General features: G+C 46.1%; 1 protein-coding gene across 1 annotated transcript; it reads left to right on the top strand.

Moving 5' to 3' along the window:
• Positions 1-516: 516 nt before the first annotated feature.
• On the top strand, positions 517-21,056 carry CUNH20orf96 (chromosome unknown C20orf96 homolog). Its single transcript, XM_036244736.1, is given in 13 exon segments — positions 517-578; positions 580-634; positions 637-739; positions 742-803; positions 1,366-1,483; positions 11,387-11,487; positions 15,552-15,710; positions 17,985-18,084; positions 18,971-19,128; positions 19,209-19,310; positions 19,446-19,532; positions 20,205-20,323; positions 20,922-21,056. Coding segments are annotated over 13 exon segments (1,287 nt in total). The 3' UTR covers positions 20,983-21,056.
• Positions 21,057-22,716: the final 1,660 nt, after the last annotated feature.

Genomic DNA, 22,716 nt, shown 5'->3' with positions numbered 1-22,716 from the left:
AGGGAATTGAGCAAGATATCAGAGGGCGAGTTCAGAGTAATCATCATGAGGAAGTTCAACAGCATGAGTAAAGCTATAGAAGCATTAAAAACCAACCAATTGGAAATGAGGAAGCAAAGTCAAGAGTAAGGATGGAGTTTTGATGAGAGGAGAACCATGACACAATCCTTTGGGATGTTGGGCGGCGCCAGTTGAGAGATACTTAAAACCAAGTTGAGAAGAATGGGTAGAGAGCAACATTCCGCCCTGAGAGATTAGGTCCTCTAGACACTCTAGGTTCTTTGCGTCCGTTTCCTTGGAAACGCAGACGGAGAGAAAGCATCGTCAGGTCTCTAAGGGAAGTTTGAAAGGCCTGAGTTACCACGCGATCCACGCTGAGACAAGGAAGTTGGAGAAGCCGAATAAATAGGCATCCCAAGAGATCAGTGCCCCGCGGACTCCTGACTCTTTCCATTTTCCCCAATGGCGCAAGACTTTCGGAAGTAGGTAAAAGTACGGCGAGGTGGTGAAGTGCGCATGCGTGCGTCCCAGCCCTCGCGGGTAGTCCTCCCGCGGTCTTTTGGCTCCGCCTTCTCTCCACCCACATCTCCGGAACCCCGCCTCTCCCCGGCGCTCTCTGGGTTCTGGCTTGGCTTAAGTGTCCCTAGTAAACTGCGGTTTTGGATTGGAGACCCCATGGCTGGTTCACGTTTGCTGCTTGCATCCCTATGCCTTGGGAATGATGGAAATTCTTTCCCGCCCTAATTCTTTCCAGACCAGACGACTGTGGGAGTCGCTCCACAATCCACAAGTCCCAGGTTCTGGTGAGTACTGGAGGGTCAGGGCCGGGGGGGGCTCGCTGATCCCGAGCCTACAATCCTGCTGCCCTGCACCCCCACGGAAGCGACTGTCCGGGTGGTGGAGTCCGGAGATCTGAATTCCAGGTCCTGCTGTGTCACATATTTGCTTTGGGACCGGGGCATGCCTCTGAACCTCAGTTTTCTCACCAGCTTATCAGAATGTAAGGGTGTACATATATTATGCTGCTCTCTTGTTTATCAGTGATTCTACTCTGGTTCCCTGTTGGGTGTTTTCCACGCCTTCTGTTTCTCACAGTTCTTAGCACCTCACTGCCTGGATGTGCTTAGTACATTCTGGCTGGCTGATAAAAAAGTGATAGCTAACGGTTATGGAACACTTATCACATGCTTTACAAATATCTCTCAGAATTCTCCTACAACCTATGGAGGTAGGTTTATAATTAGATCCAGTTTACAGATGAGAAAATTAAGGCTCAAGGTCACAGATATCTGTAAGGGATGAAGCTAGGTGAAGGGGGGATTTGAACCCACAAGTCTGTGTAACTGATTCCGTTATGTCTGGTAGGATTATGTTCCATGGCAGCGGTCCAAGCAGAAACTCAAGCAATCCACTGTGCTTCCAGTCCTACATACCAGTGGCCATAAGAAAAGCAAAACTGAGTCTAGGAATAGCAACCAGCCAGGTGAGCAGAGACATTTGGAGTGGGATTTGGGGATAGGATAGAGTGGATACTCTTGACCCTTGGTGACACCATTTATGTTAGGGTAGGCTAACTGCTTTAATCAACAATCCCTGGATTTCAAGTATTAATGTAGAAGCTTATATCTCATATATGTCAAAGTACATTTATGGATCTGGGCAGGAGGAGATAATCTTTTCTAGATGATTTTTCAGGGACCGAGGCCACTTTAACCGTGTGGCTATGACATTTTGTAAGGCCTTGAAGTCCTCTGCTGTATACTTCTGCATCTAGCTGGCAGAGAGGGAACAGAGAGAGAGCAAGAATATGTATGATTTTGTGAGCAGTCTTTTTTCAGTGCCCAGATATGAAGTGATACAATATCACTCCCACTCATATTCTAGTGGCCATAACTCAGTCATCTGACCACCCCTAACCATAAAGGAAGATGGGAAATGTAGTCCAACTATGTGTCCAGGAGGAAAAGAAAACAGGGTTTGGTGAATTCAGGATCATCTCTGACTGTCATGCCTTCCAGGGGAGTTCTGAGGCCTTGGCTCAGGACATGGCTTCTGATCTCGGCCCTGCCATTTACTCTCTTGGGAAAGTCATTTATCTCTCTGAGTTTTAGTTTTTTCATTTGTAAAATGAGGACACTAATACTTACCTGATATGATGTGAGAATTAAATGAAAAAATCTCTTTAAAGCATTGCTCAGACCCAACACTCCTTTTAATAACAAACATTTTGTAATATTCCTTTAGTATCCTGAAATAAACTTCATAGATAATATAACCTACCTACATATAATAAAAATTATTATAATGCCATAACTATAAAGGAAAAGGAAAAGTTATTTATAGTTAAATAGCATATATTTCAGTATGTAAATGCTCAGGTTGGACTCTACCAGAAGATATGATAAACTAATCAGAAGCTTACTCAGATGTATAGACCTGGTGAATATAACAGTTGTAAAGGCAGAAACATGTGGTGGGATATGGGACTCCAGTATGGGGGATTTTTCATTGCTGCTGTGATTTACAAAGTGGTACCCATCTCTTGGTAAGTTCTAAACAAAACAAAGCACAATGTTTCTCTTGATTATAGTTGCTTTCTTGGAAAATTCAGCATTATAGTAAAACCCTGTAAAATATTCATTGTGTTTATATGTGAAACACAGTCAGGTTCTTCGATCAGATCATTATAATGAGGGTTTTTGCCTACATCAATATCTGGCAGGACTTCGGAAAGTCAGGCAGGACATAGGAGAATTTTGTGTTCTGTGGGGCTGTCTCATTCTGGAGGATGTCTAGCATCCCTGGCCCCCACCCACAGATGCCAGTTGGGCTTTCCAATATTTGTGAAAATCCTGCCAAGGTACCTAAAACACACCTGTTGAGAATCATTGATGTAAAGTGATGAGCCCAAGGCCTGATGATGGTGACAACATTTTTGTCTTTGGCACTTGACCCTATTCAGACAGCATCTACAAGGAAACTCTTGCCCTTTTCTTTCACTGGGACATTAGTTAGGTATGTAACAGACACAACCACAACAGGAACAAGAGCAATTAACATATGCCCAGACCTTATTACATGCCAGACACTGTTCTCAGCACTTTACAAGTATCACTTCATTTAATCTTCCGAACAGTCCTATGAGCTGGGTGCTATTATTATCACCTCCTCTTCCAGATGAGGCACAGACAGATCTAACTCCCAAGGTCGCAAAGGTAGAAGGGGCATAGCCAGCCATAATTTGGCTCCAGGGCCCACAGTCTTAACCATGTATAGGGGGAGAGAGTGTGAGAATTGGAGAAATACATCTGAGTTGGTGTTTCAATTCCCTTCTTGTTAGCAATTCCATCTAAGTTATCTGTCAGCCTCAGTTTCCTTCCCTGTGGAAATGGGCACAAAGATTCCTGCTTTATGCAAGTGAAATAAACTGTGTAATTAATAATGCTGAAAATAGCTACTATTTGCTGAAGACTTATTTTGTGTCAGGCTCTGTTGTAGAGACCTCATTCATTCATATATTCATTCAGCAGCAACTTTACAGAACCCCCATGTGCCTGGACATAGTTGGCTCATGGTGAAGAAGACAGATTGGATATCAGTCACAGAGAGGTTATGGTCCCAACCTCAAACATGTAACTACACAAAACTTTACACTTGTGATAGAAGGAGGTCATCGTCTCATTTACTCCTTACAATGATGGGAGATGATGTCATCACCATTTTACAGATGAGGAAACTGAGACTTAGGCTGGTAACATGTTCTGTGCAAAGTCATGTCCTCGAGGACAGCGTTTGTGTATTAAAAAAGATAAATCGCCCTGGCCGGTTTGGCTCATTGGTTAGAGTGTCTGATGTGGTCCAGAGAGACCCGGGTTTGGTTCCTGCTAAGGGCACGTACCTCCATTGCAGTTTGTCCCTGGTCCTGGTTGGGGTCGTGTGGGTGGCAACCACTCGACGTGTCCCTTTCACATCCATGTTTCTCTCTCTCTCTCTCCCTCCCACTCTATCTGAACAGAAAATGGAAAAAATGTCCTCGGGTAAAAATGTCCTCCAGTAAAGATAAAAAAAAAAATTCAGTGATTAACAACAACAAAAGAGTCAGGATTCAATTAAAAAAAAAAAAAAGATAAATCAGTCATCTCTACCAAGATGGAGTGGAGTAGCCCCATTGCTTTCTAGTCCTTCCTTTTATAACTAAAAATGTTGGACACAACACAACTAACAAACAGAAAGACTCTGAAAACTAGAAAGAAGAAGGTGGGCAGTTCGGGTGGTGAGCATATACAATCATCTGGCCTAACAATGAATATGTGGAAACCAAAATTTATCTTTTTTTTTTTCCTCACCCGAGGACATTTTTGCATTTATCTTCAGATAGAACAGGAGGGAGAGACGGAGGAAGAGAGAAAGAGAAACATCGATGTGAGAGAGACACATCGAGTTGTTGCCATCCACACGACCGTAAGCGGGGCCAAGGACAAACTGCAACCAAGGTATGTACCCTTAGCGGGAACTGAACCCAGGACTCTCTGGTTCGCAAGCTGACACTCTAACCACTGAGCAAAACCCACCAGGGCTTTTTTTTAAAAAATCCTCACCAAGGATATTTTTCCATTGATTAAAAATTTTTTTTTTTTACTTGATTTTAGAGAGAGAGAAAGGGAGAGGGAGAGGGAGACAGAAACATCGATGAGAGAGAACATAGATTGGCTACCTCCTGCATGCCCCCCACTGGGAATTTGGCCCACAACATGGGCATGTACCTTGACCAGGAATTGAACTGGTGAACTCTTGGTGCATGGATTGATGCTCAGCCAGTGAGCCACACCAGTTGGGCTTTTCCATTGATTTTTAAGAGAGAATGGAATAGGAAGGGGGAGAGAGGGAGAGAAACATTGATGTGACAAAGACACATTGATTCGTTGCCTCCTGTATGTGCCTCAACTGGGGCCAGGGATTGAACCTGCAACCCAAGTATGTGCCCTTGCCTGGGAATTGAACTTGCGACCCTTCAATGAATAGGCCAACGCTCTATCCACTAAGCTACACTGGCTGGGGCTGAATCCTAAATTTAAAATAATACATTTATAATCATTCCAAAGAAAATGATACTTAGGTATAAAATTAATAAAACGTGTATAGGATCTGAATGCTGAAAAGTACATAATGCTGGTGAAAGAAATCAAAGAAGACTTAAATTGATGTATATGTTTAATGCAGTTCCTATAAAAATTCCAGCAATGTTTTGTAGACATAGGGTTTTTTAAAAAAAAATTCCCACCTGAGGATATGTTTGATTTTTTTTTGTTTTTAGAGAGAGGAAGGGGTGGAAGGGAGAGAGAGAGAAACATTGATGTGAGAGGGAAATATCAAACGGCTGCCTCCTGTATGTGCCCAACTGGGGATCGAACCTGCAACCTAGGTATGTGCCCTGATCAGGAATTGAACCCACAACCTTTTGGTGTATGGCATTAGTGCTGCAACCAACTGAGCCACCCAGCCAGCGCATAGACAGTTTATTTTAAAATTTATATAGAAAAGCAAGTCCTTAGAATAGATAAGACCGTTTTGAAAGAGAAGAATAACATGGGAAGAACCACTCGATGTGTTATAAGGCCAACTATACAGCTATAATAATTGACAGCATATTATGGGCAGAAAGGTAGACACACAGGTCAATGGAACAGAACGGAGAAACCAGGAGGAGAGCCACACAAATATGTCCAACTGACTTTTGACAAAGGTGCAAAAGCAATTTAGTGGAGGAAAGAAAGCCTTTTCCACAAATGGTGCTGGAGCAATTGGACATCCATAGGCATAAAACGGACCTCAGTTTAAGTCTCACAACTTACACAAAAATTAACTCGAAATGAGAATGTAAAATGAAATAAAAATTAAATGTAAAATATAAAAGTGTAAAACTTTTAGAAAAAATCATAGTGGAGAAAAATCTTTGGATCAAGTAAAGAGTTCTTAAATTTTACACAGACAGCTTGATCCATGAAAGAAATGAAATAAATGGATAAGCTGGACTTCATAAAAAACAAACCACCTTTTATTCTGTGAAAGACTTTGTTAAGAGAAAAAACAAGCTACAGACTTGGAGAAAATATTTGCAAACCACATATCTGACAAAGGACTGCTATGTAGAATATATCAAGAATTCTCAAAACTCAACAGAAAAGCAATTCAGTTAGAAAATGGGCAAAAGACATAAAAAGACATTTCACCAAAGAGGATATACGGATGGAAAATAAGAACATGAAAAGATCTTCAACATCATTATCTATTAGGGAAAAGCAAATTAAACCACAATGGGGCCCTGGCTGGTTTGGCTCAGCAGTTAGAGCATCGGCCCATGGACCAGAGAGACCTGGGTTTGGTTCCCGCTAAGGGCACATATCTCGGTTGCAGTTTGTCCCTGGCCCTGGTTGGTCATGCGGGTGACAGCCACTCGATGTGTCCCTTTCACGTCGATGTTTCTCTCTTTCTCTCTCTTCCTCTCTCTCCCTCCCACTCTATCTGAACAAAAAAATGGAAAAATGTCCTCAGGTGAGGATTTAAAAAAACACACACACACTAAAAAACTACATCAGTTGGCCGGTTAGCTCAGTTGGTTAGAGCGTGGTGCTAATAAAAAACTACAATGGAATATCACTGCATACATATCAGAATGACTAAAATGAAAAATAGTGATAACACCAAATGCTGGCAAAGAGGAGATACTGTATCATGTATTCATTGCTAGTGGGATTGTAAAATGGTGCAGCCATTCTGGAGAAGAATATGGCAGTTTCTAATGAAACTAAGCATTCAGTTCCCATAATGATCCAACAACTGCACTCTTGTGCATTTATTCCAGAGAAATGAAAGTTTATGGTCACACAAAGACCAGTGCATGGATGTTTCATAGCAGCCTTATTTATAATACCCCAAACTAGACACAGTCCAGATGACCTGCAGTGGTTGAATGGTTAAACAATAGATGGTATATCCATACCATGGAATACTAGTCAGCAATTAAAAGGAAAGAAGTATCGATACACCTCAATGACTTGGATGAATCTCCAGAGAATTTTGCTGAGTAAAAAAAAAGCCAGTGCCAGAAATTACATACTGTATGATTGATTCCATTTATATGACATTCTGGGAATGACCAAATTATGGAAATGGAGAACAGATTAGTGATTGCTAGCAGTTGGGACAGAGGTGGGAGAGGATGGTAAGGGAAGGAAGTGGGTGTGGAGTAAAAGGCAACATGAGTGATCCTGTGGTTATGGAATTGTTCTGTGTCTTGTCCATCTTAACCATCAATATCCTGGTTGTGATGCTGTACTTAATTTTGCAAGATGCTACCATTTGGAGAAACTGAGTTAAGGGTACATAGAATTTCTCTGTATTCTTTCTTTTTCTTTTTAATCCTCACCTGAGGACATTTTTGCATTTATCTTCAGATAGAGCGGGAGGGAGGGAGGGAGGGAGAGAGAGAAACATTGATGTGAGAGAGACACATCGAGTGGTCGCCACTCATACAACCCCAACCTGGGCCGGGGACAAACTGCAACCAAGGTACGTGCCCTTAGCGGGAACTGAACCCGGGTCTCTCTGGACCACGGGCTGATGCCAAACTGGCCAGGGCTTTCTGTATTATTTCTTAAAATTGCATGTAACCTGAACTTATCTCAAAATAAAATGTTTAATTGAAAAAAGATAAATCAAGGCTGCTACCATGAATTAAAAGAAATACCCATTATTAAAGCTACAGATCTTCCGGAGTACTTAAGTTTAATGTACAAATCTTATTATTTTTATAAATACTTATAAGGGGGATTTTGAAACTTAATTAAATTCCCCTAAATCTTTTAGCCCCATTTCAACATTTAATATATTTATTTTCATTTCTAAATAGTTCACTTATCTGATTAATGAAAACCATTGGGTACTTAAATAATTTTTGTACATCTAATAAATAAACTGCGAAATATGGGTTATCTTATGTTCTTTTTTTTAAATTTTTTATTTATCCTCTCTGCCCCATACACTCCCCAGGCCCTCCCTTGGCCCACCCTGCCCCACCCTCCCATGTCTCTCTTATGTTCTTTTAAAAGTTTTGGTAATTTATACACATTTATTAAGAGTGTCTTGAACCTTTCAACTTAAAACAAATCTAAATGAAAATCTCATTTACCCATATTAAATTAGAACCATAAGATTAATCTATTAATAATTCCATCTCGCCCTGGCCGGTTTGGCTCAGCGTTAGAGCATTGGCTTTCGGTCTAGAAAGACCTGGGTTCTGTTCCCGCTAAGGGCATGTACCTCGGTTGCAGTTTGTCCCCGGCCCACTCGATGTGTCCCTTTCGCATCAGTGTTTCTCTCTCTCTCTCTCTTTCCCTCCCACTCTATCTGAACAAACAAACAAACAAACAAACAAAAAATGGAGAAATGTCCTCAGGTGAGGATAAAAAAAAAATTTCATCTCTTAACACAATTACATGCCAGGTATATACAGTAGTCCCCCCATATTCGCAGGGCAGACCGCCACTGGGTGCCTGAAACTGAGGATGGTACTGAACTTTATTAATACTATGTTTTTTCCTGTACATACATACCTGTGATAAAGTTTAATTTATAAATTAGGCACAGTAAGAGATTAACAATAATTATTACTAATAAGGTGGAATGATCAGTGATAGGCAGCTACCTGGCCAGGCACTGTCGCCACAGGCAGCTACGGGTGCTGGAGTATGTCGCAAGCCAGAATATGTGGCGACGGCAGCTACATGGCTATTTACACGATAGGTAATAATAAAGGGCAAATACAATATGGTCTTGAATGGAAAGAGCCCTAATTGGTTTTTCACCCAATATTTATCTTTTTATATTATATTTACTATATCAATGCATAGCAAAAGTTTGTAAGAAAATGCAAAAGAACGCCCTGGCCGGTTTGGCTCAGCGGTTAGAGCGTCAGCCTGCGGTCCGGAGAGACCCGGGTTCGGTTCCCGCTAAGGGCACGTACCTCGGTTGCAGTTTGTCCCTGGCCCTGGTCGGTCGTGTGGGTGGCAGCCACTCGATGTGTCCCTTTCACATCGATGTTTCTCTCTCTCTCTCTGTTCCTCTCTCTCCCTCCTGCTCTCCCTGAACAAAAAAACAAAAAAATGTCCTCGGGTGAGGATTAAAAAAAAAAAAAAAGAAAATGCAAAAGAAGAAGAGCCCCCCAAATCTGGAGAAGTTGGAAGCAGAGTCAGAGGCATTTAATCCAACTAGTAGAGACCAAGGTGACCCCTGTCCAGCCTGTCCCTGACAGGTGGGCACCAGGCCTGTGTGGGAGCTGCTGCAGGGATGGGAGCCTATCACCCACCGGTGCCTTTCTTCACGCGTGCAGCCCCCTCTGGGAATAGAGAGCCCTGTTATTATAAGGATCTTTGTTTTCCTGAGACCAAAACATCATTCCCTATAATTATGACCTTTGGTTCATGATTTGCCTTAACATACGTATGCCTATTCCTAAATGTATACACTCAGTAGGTCCTTACTTGGCCACAGAGTAGCCCCTGGAAAATGGATTGAGTGATTTTCCTGATCAATGCATAGAATTACTATGCTACGAAAAAAGAAAAAAAATGTAGAACAATCATAACAATGTACTGTATTAAAAGTTATGTGAACGTGATCTCTCTCAAAGTAAGTATTGTACTGTACTGACCCTTCTTATGATGTGAGGTGATACAGCGCCTATGTGATGAGGTGTAGCGAAGTGAATGAGGTAGGCATCGTGACATAGCATTAGGCTACGATGATTTGTCAGAAGGAGGACCACTGAGCCGTGATGATGTCATGTCTTCCACCCACAATGGAATGCTTTTTCCATCTTGACTAAGCAATTACCACGCACTGTGGCTGTAACTTGTGCAGTTTGAGGGGCGACAGCAAAATGTTCATACCAAATTAATTTACTTCACTTCAGTACTTAATATTAAAGTTTTCCAGGGCTAAGGGTATTGATTCATCAAAGAAATAATATTTTTTCTGAAATGAACTGGGTTGCACCTGAGGCCAGGGACTCTGGTGGGGGCTGAGAATGCAGCTGCAGCATTCGGGTGACTTGTCTCATGCTGGTGCAGGACACGCTGGGAGGAGGCTGGGATTCTAAGAGCATGTCCTCCACATTTCTTATTCTGATCAGAATAATTTCCTATATTCCTTTTCTGGCAGGACCACAGCTTTTGTAGGCATTTCAGAGACAGCCAGTTGGAGTTTTACATAGCTCCTGACCTTTGTCTGATGGCATGGTCCTGATCCCAATTCTCAGGTCACTAGTAATAACAGTGACAACTAATAATATGTATTCAGCCTGGCAGGTGCGGCTCAGTTGGTTGAGCATCATCCTGTGCACTGAAAAGTCACAGGATCGATTCCCAGTCAGGGCACATACCTGGGTTGTAGGTTTGTTCCCCGGTCAGGGCACATATGGAAGGCAACTGATCGATGTTTTTCTCTCACATCGATGTTTCTCTTTCTCTTCCTTCCTCTTTCTAACATTGTCCTGGGGTGAGGATTAATAAAAAACAAAACCTGTTTTTTTAAAAAAATAATGTGTATTCAGCACTTAATATATGTTAGGTACTATTTCAAATTCTTTAAAATATAGTAACTTCTGCCCAGCTGGTGTGGCTTAGTGGATTGAGCATCGTCCCATGGACTGAGAGGTCCCAGTTCGATTCCTGGTCAGGGCACATGCCTGGGTTTCAGGCTCAATCTCCAGTAGGGGGCGTGCAGGAGGCAGCTGATCAGTGTTTCTGTCTCACATCGATGTTTCTATCTCTCTCTTCCTCTCCCTAAAAAACCAATAAAAACACATTTAAAAAAATAAAATATGGTAACTTATTTAAATCTCATGACAACCCTATCAGGTAGGCATGATGATTATTTCTATTTTACTTATGGGGTGACTGAGGGACAGACAGATCATGAGACCTGTCTAAGGTCACACAGCTGATAGGAGGCTGAGCCTGGATTCAAACCCAGGCTGTCTGGCTCATTAGTTCTTGCTCTTGACCCCAACCCTGCTTGAGGTTGCCACTGGCCAGGTAGGTGGGAGAGATTGGGGGCAACTGGCCATTTCCCATTCCTCTTCTCCCCTCTGTCCATACCCACAGTCACTGGGTATGTGGAAGTTCCCTAGGCTTCTCCATCCCTTATATTAAGGCCCAGAGTGGGGCCTGGGAGCTTACTGAGGGAAGTAAATTTCATCCTTTGACTCACTGTCACACATTATAAAGTTGTGAGTGGGTAGGGCTGGGGTCTGGGCCATCCCTCGTGGATGGTGAATGACCACAGGCCTGCCTGTACCCTTGCTCTCTTTCCCTGTCCCATGCCCTAGGATATTCCAAGCCCACCATGTCGACAAGCTGGCTGAGGAATCCGCGAGAACTGCACAAAGGGAACTTGGACTCTGGGAAGACCAAGTTCCGGCTAATGAGGGTATTCGGAGCATCGTCCCTGGGGCCCAGGGCAGGGGGCGTGGCGATGGTGGTGGCAGACATGCACCGAGCATTCGTGGGTCTGACTAGACTCCTTTCCTCCTCACAGCAACCCTGCAGGCACGCTTATCATCATCCCTGCTCTGCAAGGGGGAAACTGAGGTGCAGAGAGAGAAATGATATGCATGAGGTCACACAGCTAGAACATAGCAGTAGCAGGGGTCAAAACCAGCTAAGCACAGTGCTGCTGTATTTAAGACTCGGAAACAATCAGAATCCCTTTTCAATTCACTGCATTAAAATTTTCATTTGAGCCCTGGCTGGTTTGGTTCAGCGGTCAGAGCATCAGCCCACGGTCCAGAGAGTCCTGGGTTTGGTTCCCGCTAAGGGCACGTTACTGGGTTGCAGTTTGTCCCCGGCCCCACTTGGGGTTGTGCAGGAGGCAGCCACTCGATGTGTCCCTTTCATGTCGATGTTTCTCTCTCTCTCTCTCACTTCCTCGCTCTCCCTCCCACTCTCTCTGAACAAAAATGGAAAAATGTCCTTGGGTGAGGATAAAAAAAATTTTTCATTTGAAAGTTTCCAGTACGTTCCTTTCATGGAATACAGTGCGTCTTGGAACAAGGCTTAGAAGCTTACTAGAAAATATTTTACATCAGCTGATACAATTTTGGATAATTAATTTTCTCATTATCCATAGTTTTAAATGGCTTCTGAACAATATTTCAAAGTATTTGAAATGGCTAAAAGAAGGAGGAGGCTTTTGTGTCTATAGCAAAACATAAAATACTAAATACTATAAATACTACAAAATACTGTAGGAGAATTCCTAGCTTCTCCAAGAAAGTGCCGAACAGCTCAATGAAAAGTGACTATTATATAAAGAAATAGGGGACAATATATTTGCTTTGAAATTGTTTTTCCCCTTTAACTTTCAGTTTTGCGAGGTGATTTGGAGGCAGCCCAGCATTCTTAAAGGAGGAGCTCATATATATGGTATTTTTATCCTGACTTTAGAAGGGTTCATGTGTTTTTGTTTGATAAAAAACATGAACTTGGACAGTTTGGCTCTAAAACCTGTGCTACCAGTTTCTAAGACGGTCTCTTGAAACTGTTCATTTGTTTACTTAGTCAACAAATATTTATTGAAGCCCTGTGTGCCAGCCCTGTTCTGAGTGGGGGGACTCACCAGTGGTGTGGCCTCTGACGTTCGGTAGCTTACATTCCACTGGAGGAGACAGACAATAGACAAGACAAACATATAATGTGAGGTGATGCCAACAGCTGTGAAGAGGCATAAAGGAAAGGTTAGGGGGCTAGAGAGGCACAGAGCAGGGAGTGGCTGTGACTTTTATTAGACAGGATGGCCAGGGAAGGCTGCTAAGGTGGTAGCATCTGAGGGAGGAATGTTCCAGATAGAGGAACCACAGTGCAAAGGCCCTGAGGTTGGTGTGAGGTCGGTGTGGCTGGAGCAGTTGATGAGGTGGAAAGATGTTGAGAGGTAAGGATGAGGATATCTTGTATATAGCCCTGTAGTCCCTGATTACACTCTGTGGTTTTTTTTTGCATTTATTTTCAGATAGAGTGGGAGGGAGAGAGGGAGGAAGAGAGAAAGAGACACATTGAGTGGTTGCCACCCACACAGTCCGCTGGGGACAAACCACAACCAAGGTACGTGCCCTTAGTGGGAACCGAACCTGGGACTCTCTGATCTGTGGGCTAACGCTCTAACCGCTGAGCCAAACCGGCCAGGGCTCACTTTGTGGTTTTATGCTGAGTAAGACAGAAAGACCCTGGAGGCTTCTGAGTAGAGCAGGGATGTGACCTGACTTCGATTCTCACAGGAGTCTTTGGGGTGCTGCTGCTGGAGAATGGACTTGTGGAGATGGGGGAAACAGAGGAAAGGGAGCAGAAACTATGCAGTTGGTTTGTTCTTGGAGGTGGAGTAGAATCCTGACTCTGCCTCTTAGCCTCAATACAATTATTTATTCAATCTAAAACTCTTGAGAGAGTGCCTCCTATGTGCCAGGCACCATACTGGGTGTTGGGGACACAGCCATGAACATGGCACTCAGAATTTTTTCTGTTATGGAGAGAAACATAATACATAAATTTAAAAAACCCAGAGAATAGGTACTCATCAGTTTGTTCAAGCCATACTTATGGAGCTCTGGGCACTGTCCTATGTGCTGGAGATGGAGTTGTGACAAAACAACCAATGCCTCTGTCCTCCTGGCTGTGACATTCTAGTGGGGGACCCAGACAGAAAACAAGATAATAAGAAAAATACGTTATGTTGAGTGGTGATAAGTTTTAGGAGAAAAATATGTTGGAAAAGGTGGAGACATAATTACAAACTATAATTAGTAATTACAAATTGGGGTAAGGGTCAAGAAGGAAGCAAAGAAGTTTCTGCACGAGATGTGGTGGTCAGAGAAGATCCATTTCTAAAGCACAGGTCATTAATTCTACAATTTATCCAAATCTCTGGGAGTGGGGTGTGTTGAAAGTACAGATTCTTGGTACCAGCCCCAGTGATGTTGGCTCAGTGGTCCTGAGACTTGGAGACTGGCATTTTTCACAAGATGCTCTGGTCCCTGTGGGCCGTATTTGGAGATATTTTGGTGGGGAGATGTAGAGACAAGATGGCAGAGTGGCTAGGAGCCTGGACTTCAGGGAGAACAGCTCTGCTGTGTGTGATCTTGGGTAACTTACTGAATCTCTCTGACCCTCAGTTTCTGCTTCTATAACGTGGGGCTAATAATAGTGCCAAGTGAGGTAGTACGTGTAACATGCTTAACACAGTTTCAGGCAATTAATAAGCACCCTTAGGTTTCCCCTATTTCTCATTACTATGTGAGGAGTATGGGAGCTGAGAGCTATTGGGGGTGGGCAGGTTCTAGCCAACAACAAAAAAATAAGGAAAAAGAGAAGGAATGAAGAGAGTTCGTAGGTGTGGCACAGGTGCAGGGTTAGAGCTGGTGAGAAGTGCATCAGCTCCTGTTCACAGAGTGCACACTGAGTGTCCAAGACATTGCCACTAAGTGGCTTGACTGTAAATATGATTTCACTAATTTGTTTCACAGCAGCTCTCTGAAGTGGGTATTAGTAATCCATGCTTGAAATGAGTATAGTGGGGCTCAGGGAGCCTAACTTGCCCAGTTCTCCTTAGGCGATACGTGGCAGAGATGGGATTTGAAGCGAGGTGTGTCTTGTCCTAACATCCAAATCTTAATCACTTTGAGGTTCAGCCACGCCTTGCAGCCCTAAGCCCACTCAGTTCTTTGTCTTAGTGTAGTGGAAAGACCGGGAGTCAGAAGTCTGCCTTTCCAGTTCCGGTGCCCCCACTTCCTGGCTGTGTGACTTTGGGCAAGTCACTTAACCTGTCTGAGCTTATACCTATCAGTAGAATAGAATTAGTAAACATAGGATGTGTTGATACCATGTGCCATGTACCAAATGAGGCACAGTGCCCAACACATAGCAGGTCCTCAACAGTTGTATTGTTATTAATGTGGATTTTGTGTACCTGCTGAGGGTAATTTAAGCCCTTAGATTGTGGTTGTTTCCAACAAGGGTGTTGTATGAGATGAGAGAACTCAGCTCAGCTGCCTGAAGAGAAATCCCAGCGATTATCATCCAGTTTGCCTCCCTGCTTCTCCAGGCATGCCCCATTACCTCTGCCACCTTTTTACCTACCTGGGGCATTTTCTATTATAATGATCATTACTACTCTATTTCATTGATTCTAGGAAGCCATGGATAATAAGGCGCACCTTCATTTTATTAAACCACAAATAAAATATTTGCCAATTAGATTGCGAAACACATCAACTGTAAGATGCATCCCTACCTCAGAGATGTAAAATTATGGGAAAATGGGCATTTCAGAATGGATGAAATAATTGGAGGTGCTGTGACCAGCAGACAATGGGGAACCGCCTCCAGCACGAGTCACATTTACCAGTCGAGGCCACTAGGGGGCGAATGTGTGGTGGGAGGGATGTGGTCCCCAGGCTCCCGGAGGACCTGCACCGCCTCCCATTCCCTCCCCTCCGCTCACAGACGTTGCTCCGGAACCGGCAGAACTCACTCCAGGAGCTCCGCCACCAGGAGGAGTTTCTCACCAACCTCAATCAGGAGATGATCAAGACCATCCAGGACATGGAGGATAGCTCAGCCCTGAAAATGCGAGGGATGCTGCAGCAGCAGGAAATCTTTGGGGTGAGGCCCCACCTTGCCCTGCCGCCCCGCCTCTACCCTCCGCGCCTCGGTCCTGCCCACCACGCCGCCCTTCTGAGCGCTCTGGCGCCCTCTCCTGGCCTCCGACTGGTTGCACAACTGCTGCTTTCATCTGGAAGATGCATCTCTTACACTTCGCTCCATCTACCAGGGTTTTGGAATCAGATCGGGAGTGGGATGCTTATTGAAATGTCAGTACCTGTTAGCTGAGAGACTTTGGATTAACCTTTGAGCCCTGTAAAATCAGTCTCAATAGCATCCATTCCAAAGGGGGGTGGGTTGTGCTTGGTACACAGTAGGTGTGCAAGAGAAAGTAGCTGCTATCACCACCACCAGCAGCAAATACTTACACAGTGTAATACTTCGTGCTTTGTATATACTCAAGTATCCTTACAACAACCCTGTGGGCATTATCATTATTTTTATTTTACATATGAAGAAATGGAAACAGGTGAGGAGACTTGCTCAAGGTCACTTTCAAGGTCACCCGGCTAGCAAGGGTCAGAGGTGGGATTTGAGCCCAGGCAGCCTGGCACCAGGATCCCTGTTCCTTCCACCAGCTGTGATTACCACCCCCATGCAGTGGTGGAACTTCTGAGCCATGGGTGAAGAGTGACTCTGCAGAACCCAGGGAATGTCCCCTAGGAGAGGCTAGGTGAAGCTGTGGTGACAGGCTGAAAGTTCACAGGGGACTCAGGAGTTCGGACTGAAGAAGAATCAGAGAAAATAGTTTAATGGAGAGCAGTTCCCCTCTTGGACTGCAGTCTGCCAGTCCAAGCGCAGGTAGAAGAGGGACTGAGCTCACTGGAGCCTGAGATGAAGAGAAAATTAAGTCTTGGGAACTGGGTTGGTCTGTTCAGACTGCTGTAACAAAATACCACAGATCAAGTGGCTCAAACAACCAAAATGTATTTTCTCATAGTTCTAGAGTCTGGAAGTCTAAGATCAAGATGCCAGCAGGTTGATGTCTGCTGAGGTCTCTCCTTGGGGTGTAGACGGCTGTCTTCTTGCTGTGTCCTCACGTGGCCTTTACTCTGTGCTCACACGGGGTGAGAGAGATATGTGGCATCTCTTTCTCCTCTTATAAGGATACTTGTCCTATTGGATTAGGGCTCCATCCTTTTGCTCATTTATCCTTAATTACCGTCCTAAAGGCCTTATCTCCAAATATAGTCACATTGGGGGGGGGGGGCGGCACAATTCAGTCTATAACAGAGACCAAGGACATGCAGTTTTTCAGCCCAAGGAAACTTAGAATATTCTCCATACCTTGACAAAGTCATTATCTGATTTTCTGTCATTGATTTATTAATATTTTTTTTTCTTCATTCTGAGTACTTCCCATAGGCCCTTGGGAAACGGATCAGTGGAACACCTTGTCCACATCAAGCTCTCATTCTAGTAGGGTCACAGGCAGTTAGAAAGCCATTTGTGTGTACCGTGATAGGGACGAGGGACTCAGAGCTTAGTGGGGCTCTCTAACCCAGACATGGCAGGGTCAGAAAGGCTTCCTAGAGAAAGTGATGCTTGGGTTGAAACATGCAGACACAGGTATCAACTGTAGAGAGCGGGGCAGTGCTCCGGGCAGGGGGAATGGGTACCTAAGGCCTGGGGTGGGAAGGAGCACAGCCGGTTCAAGGAGCCACGTGTTGCTTAGTGTTACTAGACAGTAAGGTGTGAGGAAGGGATGAGAGAGAGATGAGACTGGCCCAGGCCAGATGGAGGAGGGCCTTGTCAGACAAGGTGAGGAGTTTTGACCTTATTGACCGGACAGAGGGGAGCCACTGGAAAGTTTTAAATAGGAGAGGGACAAGATTGTTGTTTTTTAAAGAAAGATCATTCTGACTGCTGTGCAGAGAATCAGTCAAAGGAGAGGGCCAGTTAGGGGTAGCCGTTGTCACATTTCAGACAGGAGATGAAGAAAACGAGTAAGATAGTGGCAGCAGGCCGTGGAGAGGAGGGCATGGCTATGAGTGCTGTTCGGGGTATAAAATCCTTACCACTTAGTGACATTTTGGGTGACAGGAGAGTGGAGACTGATGCCTGGGTTTGGGTCTGTGTGCCTGGTGTGTGGTAAGGCCATTGTCTGAGGTGGGTGGTAGAAAAGGGGGAACGTCGGGAGGGGTGGGGGAGGAGGTGCTGCTTTCTAGCTTCTGGAAAGGTTCCTGGGCTTGGGCTTAGGGGTGACTCTGAGGCAGTGCTGAGTCTCCTGAGAGGCCATGTTCTTGGGGTGAGCTAACCCCACCATTCCCACAGACCATCATCAACATCTTGGGGTACTCAAACAAGAAGAAGCTGCAGAAGATGACGTGTGAACTGCAGGATTGGAAGGAGAAGGAGGAATCCAAGATGAGCTGTAAGGATCCATGAGGCAGACTCTCTGATCCTCACCCGGCCCTTGGTGGAGGTCAGCGGCCGGGCTGTGTACCTACTGTTCTGGAACCATCAGGCCTGTCATCTCCTTCGGGCAGGTGGCATTGCTAAGATCCAGAGCTAACAGCGTGCTTACGGAGCGGTTAGCACATCCATGCCCCAGGCATCTTCACTTTCATGGGCACACTTTCTGTTGTTACAATTACTGTGAGGGAGGGAATATTCTCCCATTTTACAGATGAGGAAACCGAGGCTAAGAGAAGTAAAGTAGCCTGCCACAAGGGTATACAGCTAGGAGCCAGAATCCAATCCAAGCCTGCCTCTATTTCCTGCCAGGGTCATTCTGGGAGTTGGTGGCTGGGCCAGGTCCCAGGTCTCCTGTGTCCATCCTGCTGAGCCAGTGGTTTCTTTCCCCTGAGCAGACTAGAAGCTTGAGCAGAGGGACAGTGTGTCAGACTATCTGAGATACTGGGGATCCCCTCCAAGGAAGACTTTGTCTTAATCCTGCCATGGTTGTGTTTTGGAAGCCAGTGTCGCCCCATCTCTCTGGGCTTGTGTTGCGGGTGTGTGTATGAGGCTGAAGCCCAGAGAGGGATGGTCTTGGTGAGGGTCACACAGCAAGTCAGTAGTAGAGCTGGGACTAGTCTCGGGATCGTGCACCATCCTAGTTTCTCTTTCCTACCCTGTGTTGCTTCTTCAGTGGGGGTAAAAGACTCTAGGGCCTTAACTTTTTACCACCTCCCAGCCTTGCGTGAGCTCGCTTCAGCCTAGAACCCAGTCCATTGGCCAAGGAGAGCTTTGCCTCCTGGATCTCCTGGGAGGGATCCTTGAGGGAGGATCTAGCCTCCTGTTCCTCCTGACCTCTCCAGACCTGAAGCAGCAGGTGGAGCAGCTGAATGCCAAGATCAAGAAGATCCAAGGGGAAGTGAACTTCTTGAGCACTTACATGGACCATGAGTATCCTGTCAAGTCGGTCCAGATTGCCAGCCTTGAGCGCCAGCTGCAGCAGGTGAAGAACAACCGGCAGGTAGGTGAGCCCCTGGCTTTGTCTTGTTGGACCAGGGAGGAGGCAGGGCTGGTGGCCAACATGCTCTTTCTGGTCCCCAGGATGAGTTGGATGACTTTAATGAGATGCGCAAAATGGTCCTGGAGTCTTTGTCTAATCAGATTCGGATGAAGAGAGCAAAGCTCCTGAGCTCTCTGGTGGCGGTGAGTAGCTGGCGCCTGCATTCAGCCCTGCTTTCTTCTCCATCCTCTGCTCCAGGCTCCCTGTGCCCCCACCAGCCTCTGCCATGCACTGCTGCCAGGAAGAGGCACATGGGGCAGACTTTCCTTCTTTCACAGAAAACCCAGCAACCCAGGCAGGAGGTTCTTCTGCAGAAGTCCTGGGAAAACCAGATCATGGCGAAATGCACAGACAAGTTCCGAGAAGTGAGTGGGCAAGGACGGTGGTGGTCCCTCTGAGGGCGCAGACGGGGGGAGTCCCCAGGACCTGTGGGGGTCAAGCTTGTCCTGATCTGGTGCTCAGGAGGTGTGGGCCTTTCTCCAGGCCAGTTCTGTCACTTGCCATTCATCTGAGAAGGGAACTTGCGGTGGTCTAGACCTTGCCGCATAAACCAACATCACTGGGCATGACTCATTACCAGTATTACCAAGCATTGCCCACTCAACCATCATTTTACTGTCACTAGCCACCCCCTGTCTTCCCCCCTTGAGTCTTGTCGTTGACCAGCACTTGTTAGCAGTGTGGATGGGCTTCACCATCACCATCCTCTGGCATTCATTTTCATGACAACCGTGCACTTTCATCTGTGACCTGTGAGGGGCCGTCACCGGCTCCACCAGCCCACTCTAATCCTCATTTAATCCTCCGCTTTGCAACTCGTCTCCATCCTCCATCACCCCCTCACCTTTCTGACCATAAACGTTGCCACTAACGGGGAGCCAGCCCTGCCGGAGAGGCCTCTCTGGAGCCCTGGAAGTCCCGGGGACAAGGCTCAGGCCATTTCCCTAAATGTCTTTACTCCCCATCCAATTTGCCTATTTCTCCCCTTGGTTGGGAGGCATTTGACTTCTCAGTTTCCCCTGCTGTGCCTCTCTCAGTTTGTCGACCAGTATGAGGAGGAAATACCCACATTGAGGGCCGAGGTGGAACAGCTCCAGGTCCAGATCCAGGAACCCCGAGAGGTCGTGTTTGCAGACGTTCTCCTTCAGAGACCCAAGTATGTGATCTCTGCAGCTGTCTCAGACTAGGCGGGAACCCACTCTTGCTACCGTACGGAAAGAATGATGCCCTCACTTACTGAGCACTTATTATGTGCTGGCATGATCTCATTTAATGCTCCTACCAACGTCAGGTTGGAATTATTACCCCCCTTGACAGGTGAGGAAACTGAGGTCCACCTGGGGTCTGTCACACAGTGAGTGCTCATTGCATAGGTGCCAACAGGAGGAGCGAGGCTCAGAGGGAAGTGGGGTGCTCAAGGTGACACAGTGCCAGGCTTCCAGAGGACTCATCGGACTCCAAAGAGGGTGCTCGGTCTGAGGGGCCCCCACATTTCAGAGCGGAGTTCCTGCTCCCTCTTGACCCTAGACCTCTGTTGTGACATCAGTCCTGTCAAACCCATTCCTTTTCCACTTTTGCGTGTGTGCGTGCTTGTGTACACACATCCTTACACAGCTGGGCTGTGAGGTTGCAGACAGGGCTCCGAACGTACCAGTGTTCTAAAGAGCGGGGCTCCCCTGAGGATGTGCTCCCCTCCCTCCTACTCTGGCTCTGCTACTTGGCTTCTCACACCCCACTTTGCTCTTTCCTGCCAGGTGCACCCCAGACATGGATGTCACCCTCAACATCCCTGTGGAAGAGCTGCTACCCTTCTAGATGGCAGGGCCATGGCCGCCCTTCCTCCCTGCCCTCCTCCCCACAGCGGGAGCCTTGAGTCCAAGGTCTTCCAAGTCCACATCCCCATTCAGATCCTCCTCAGCCTTCCCTCCCTCCTCCCCTCCCCCTCCCTCTTCCCCCCTTTTGGTTTGGTGCTGCTGCCTGGGCCAGGTGGGAATTTCCAGGCAAGTCCACCATTTCTTTTTACCAATAAAGCTGGATCTGTAATTGCTCTTTGCCAGTGCCTGGGAGTTCCCAGGCAGAGCTTGTAGAAGATGCGGCGGGAATGGACTTTGTCTTAATGTGCGGGCAGCTGTGCAGATGCATCTGGGGCTCCAAGCATATCGAGGAAGCCAGACTGACCCCTGCCTGAATCTCTGGCCCTGTGGCTCCGGGCCCCCTTCCTGGTGCAAAGGAAGCCCAGGTTCCCTCCCAGTTGGTGCCCAGACCTGTTACGACCAGTGCCAGGGTGGAGGGGAGACTCCTTGATTTGATACACTGAGGAACTTGCTGCCTTTCACTGCTGATGACCATCTCTCTTCGAGTCCAGCTGTCTGTCCACTGCCTCACCCCAGCTGTGTATGGACATGCACACAGACTGATACTCAGGTGCACAGTGAGGCACAGCTCCCCACTACGTGCTCTTCTGTGGTGGGCTTAGAGGTATGCTCTCCAGATCCCCCTTCAAGCAGGGCCTGGGAGCGGCGGGTGGCCCTTCAGGGTTTGCCTCGGCTGCAGAAGGCCACCATTTCACTTCCCCACAAGGGTTCCAATTTCTCCATATCCTCATTTGCATTGTTACTTTTAAAAACATAACAATTCTAATAGATATGAAGTAGTATCTCATTGTGGTTTTGATTTGCATTTCCCTAATGGCTCACTGATGTTGAGCATCTTTTCAAGGGTTTATTTCAGTCTTTTGTGTGACTGAGCATTGTGAACTTTTGAACTCTCTGAGATATTTGTTAGTGAAAGTTCGTGCAGCCACACCCATAGCGTTTTCTCTAGAGCATGTTTTTCTAACAGTGAATCTCTTAATGTTAGCATCCTTTGCCATTTGGGTAGCTTGAGTATTTCCCAAACCATCAAGTCCTGCTTGCTTTTGGGTTAACAGATCTTCCCTCAATTTGTCTCTCTTTTCTCACATTGTACTATAAGCAGCAAGAAGAAACCAAGCTTCACCTGCAACACTTTTCTTGGAAACCTGCTCAGCTGAATATTCAAGGTCATCACTTGTAAGTTCTCCTTTCTACACAGCAGGATACAGTCCCCCTAAGCCACTGGGTTACAGGGTCCCCTTGCCCCCAGTTTCCAACAGCACATTTCTCATTTTCTTCTGACTTTCCAGCAGCAGCAGCAGCAGCAGCAGCAGCAGCACCTTAACATCCACATCTCTCTAACAGTCTGTACACGAAAATGGCATCTGCAATGTCATCTCCCCTTTGCCATGTAACACGAGATATTCCTAGGTTCCAGGGTGGGGATGTGGACACCTTTCGGGGGAATTAGTCTGTCTACTGTACTCCCTCTAGCCACATCACACTTCCTTCTGAGGAGAAGAAGCCTCCTCTTCTCCCTACCAGGGGACTCTTGTCCCCAAGGCCCACCCAGCACTCAGGCAGCCTTTGGGGGCCTTGCTTGTGCCTGAGACCTTGGGTCATATCCGGGGCACCCTTTCTTCCTCTTTTTTCTTCAGCAACCCAAGTTCCCAGTACCGAAGAGACAGGAATTCGC

The sequence above is a fragment of the Molossus molossus genome, unplaced genomic scaffold (genome assembly GCF_014108415.1).
Source record: "Molossus molossus isolate mMolMol1 unplaced genomic scaffold, mMolMol1.p scaffold_m16_p_6, whole genome shotgun sequence".
Taxonomy (NCBI): domain Eukaryota; kingdom Metazoa; phylum Chordata; class Mammalia; order Chiroptera; family Molossidae; genus Molossus; species Molossus molossus.
This window is presented reverse-complemented; position numbering and strand designations above follow the sequence as displayed.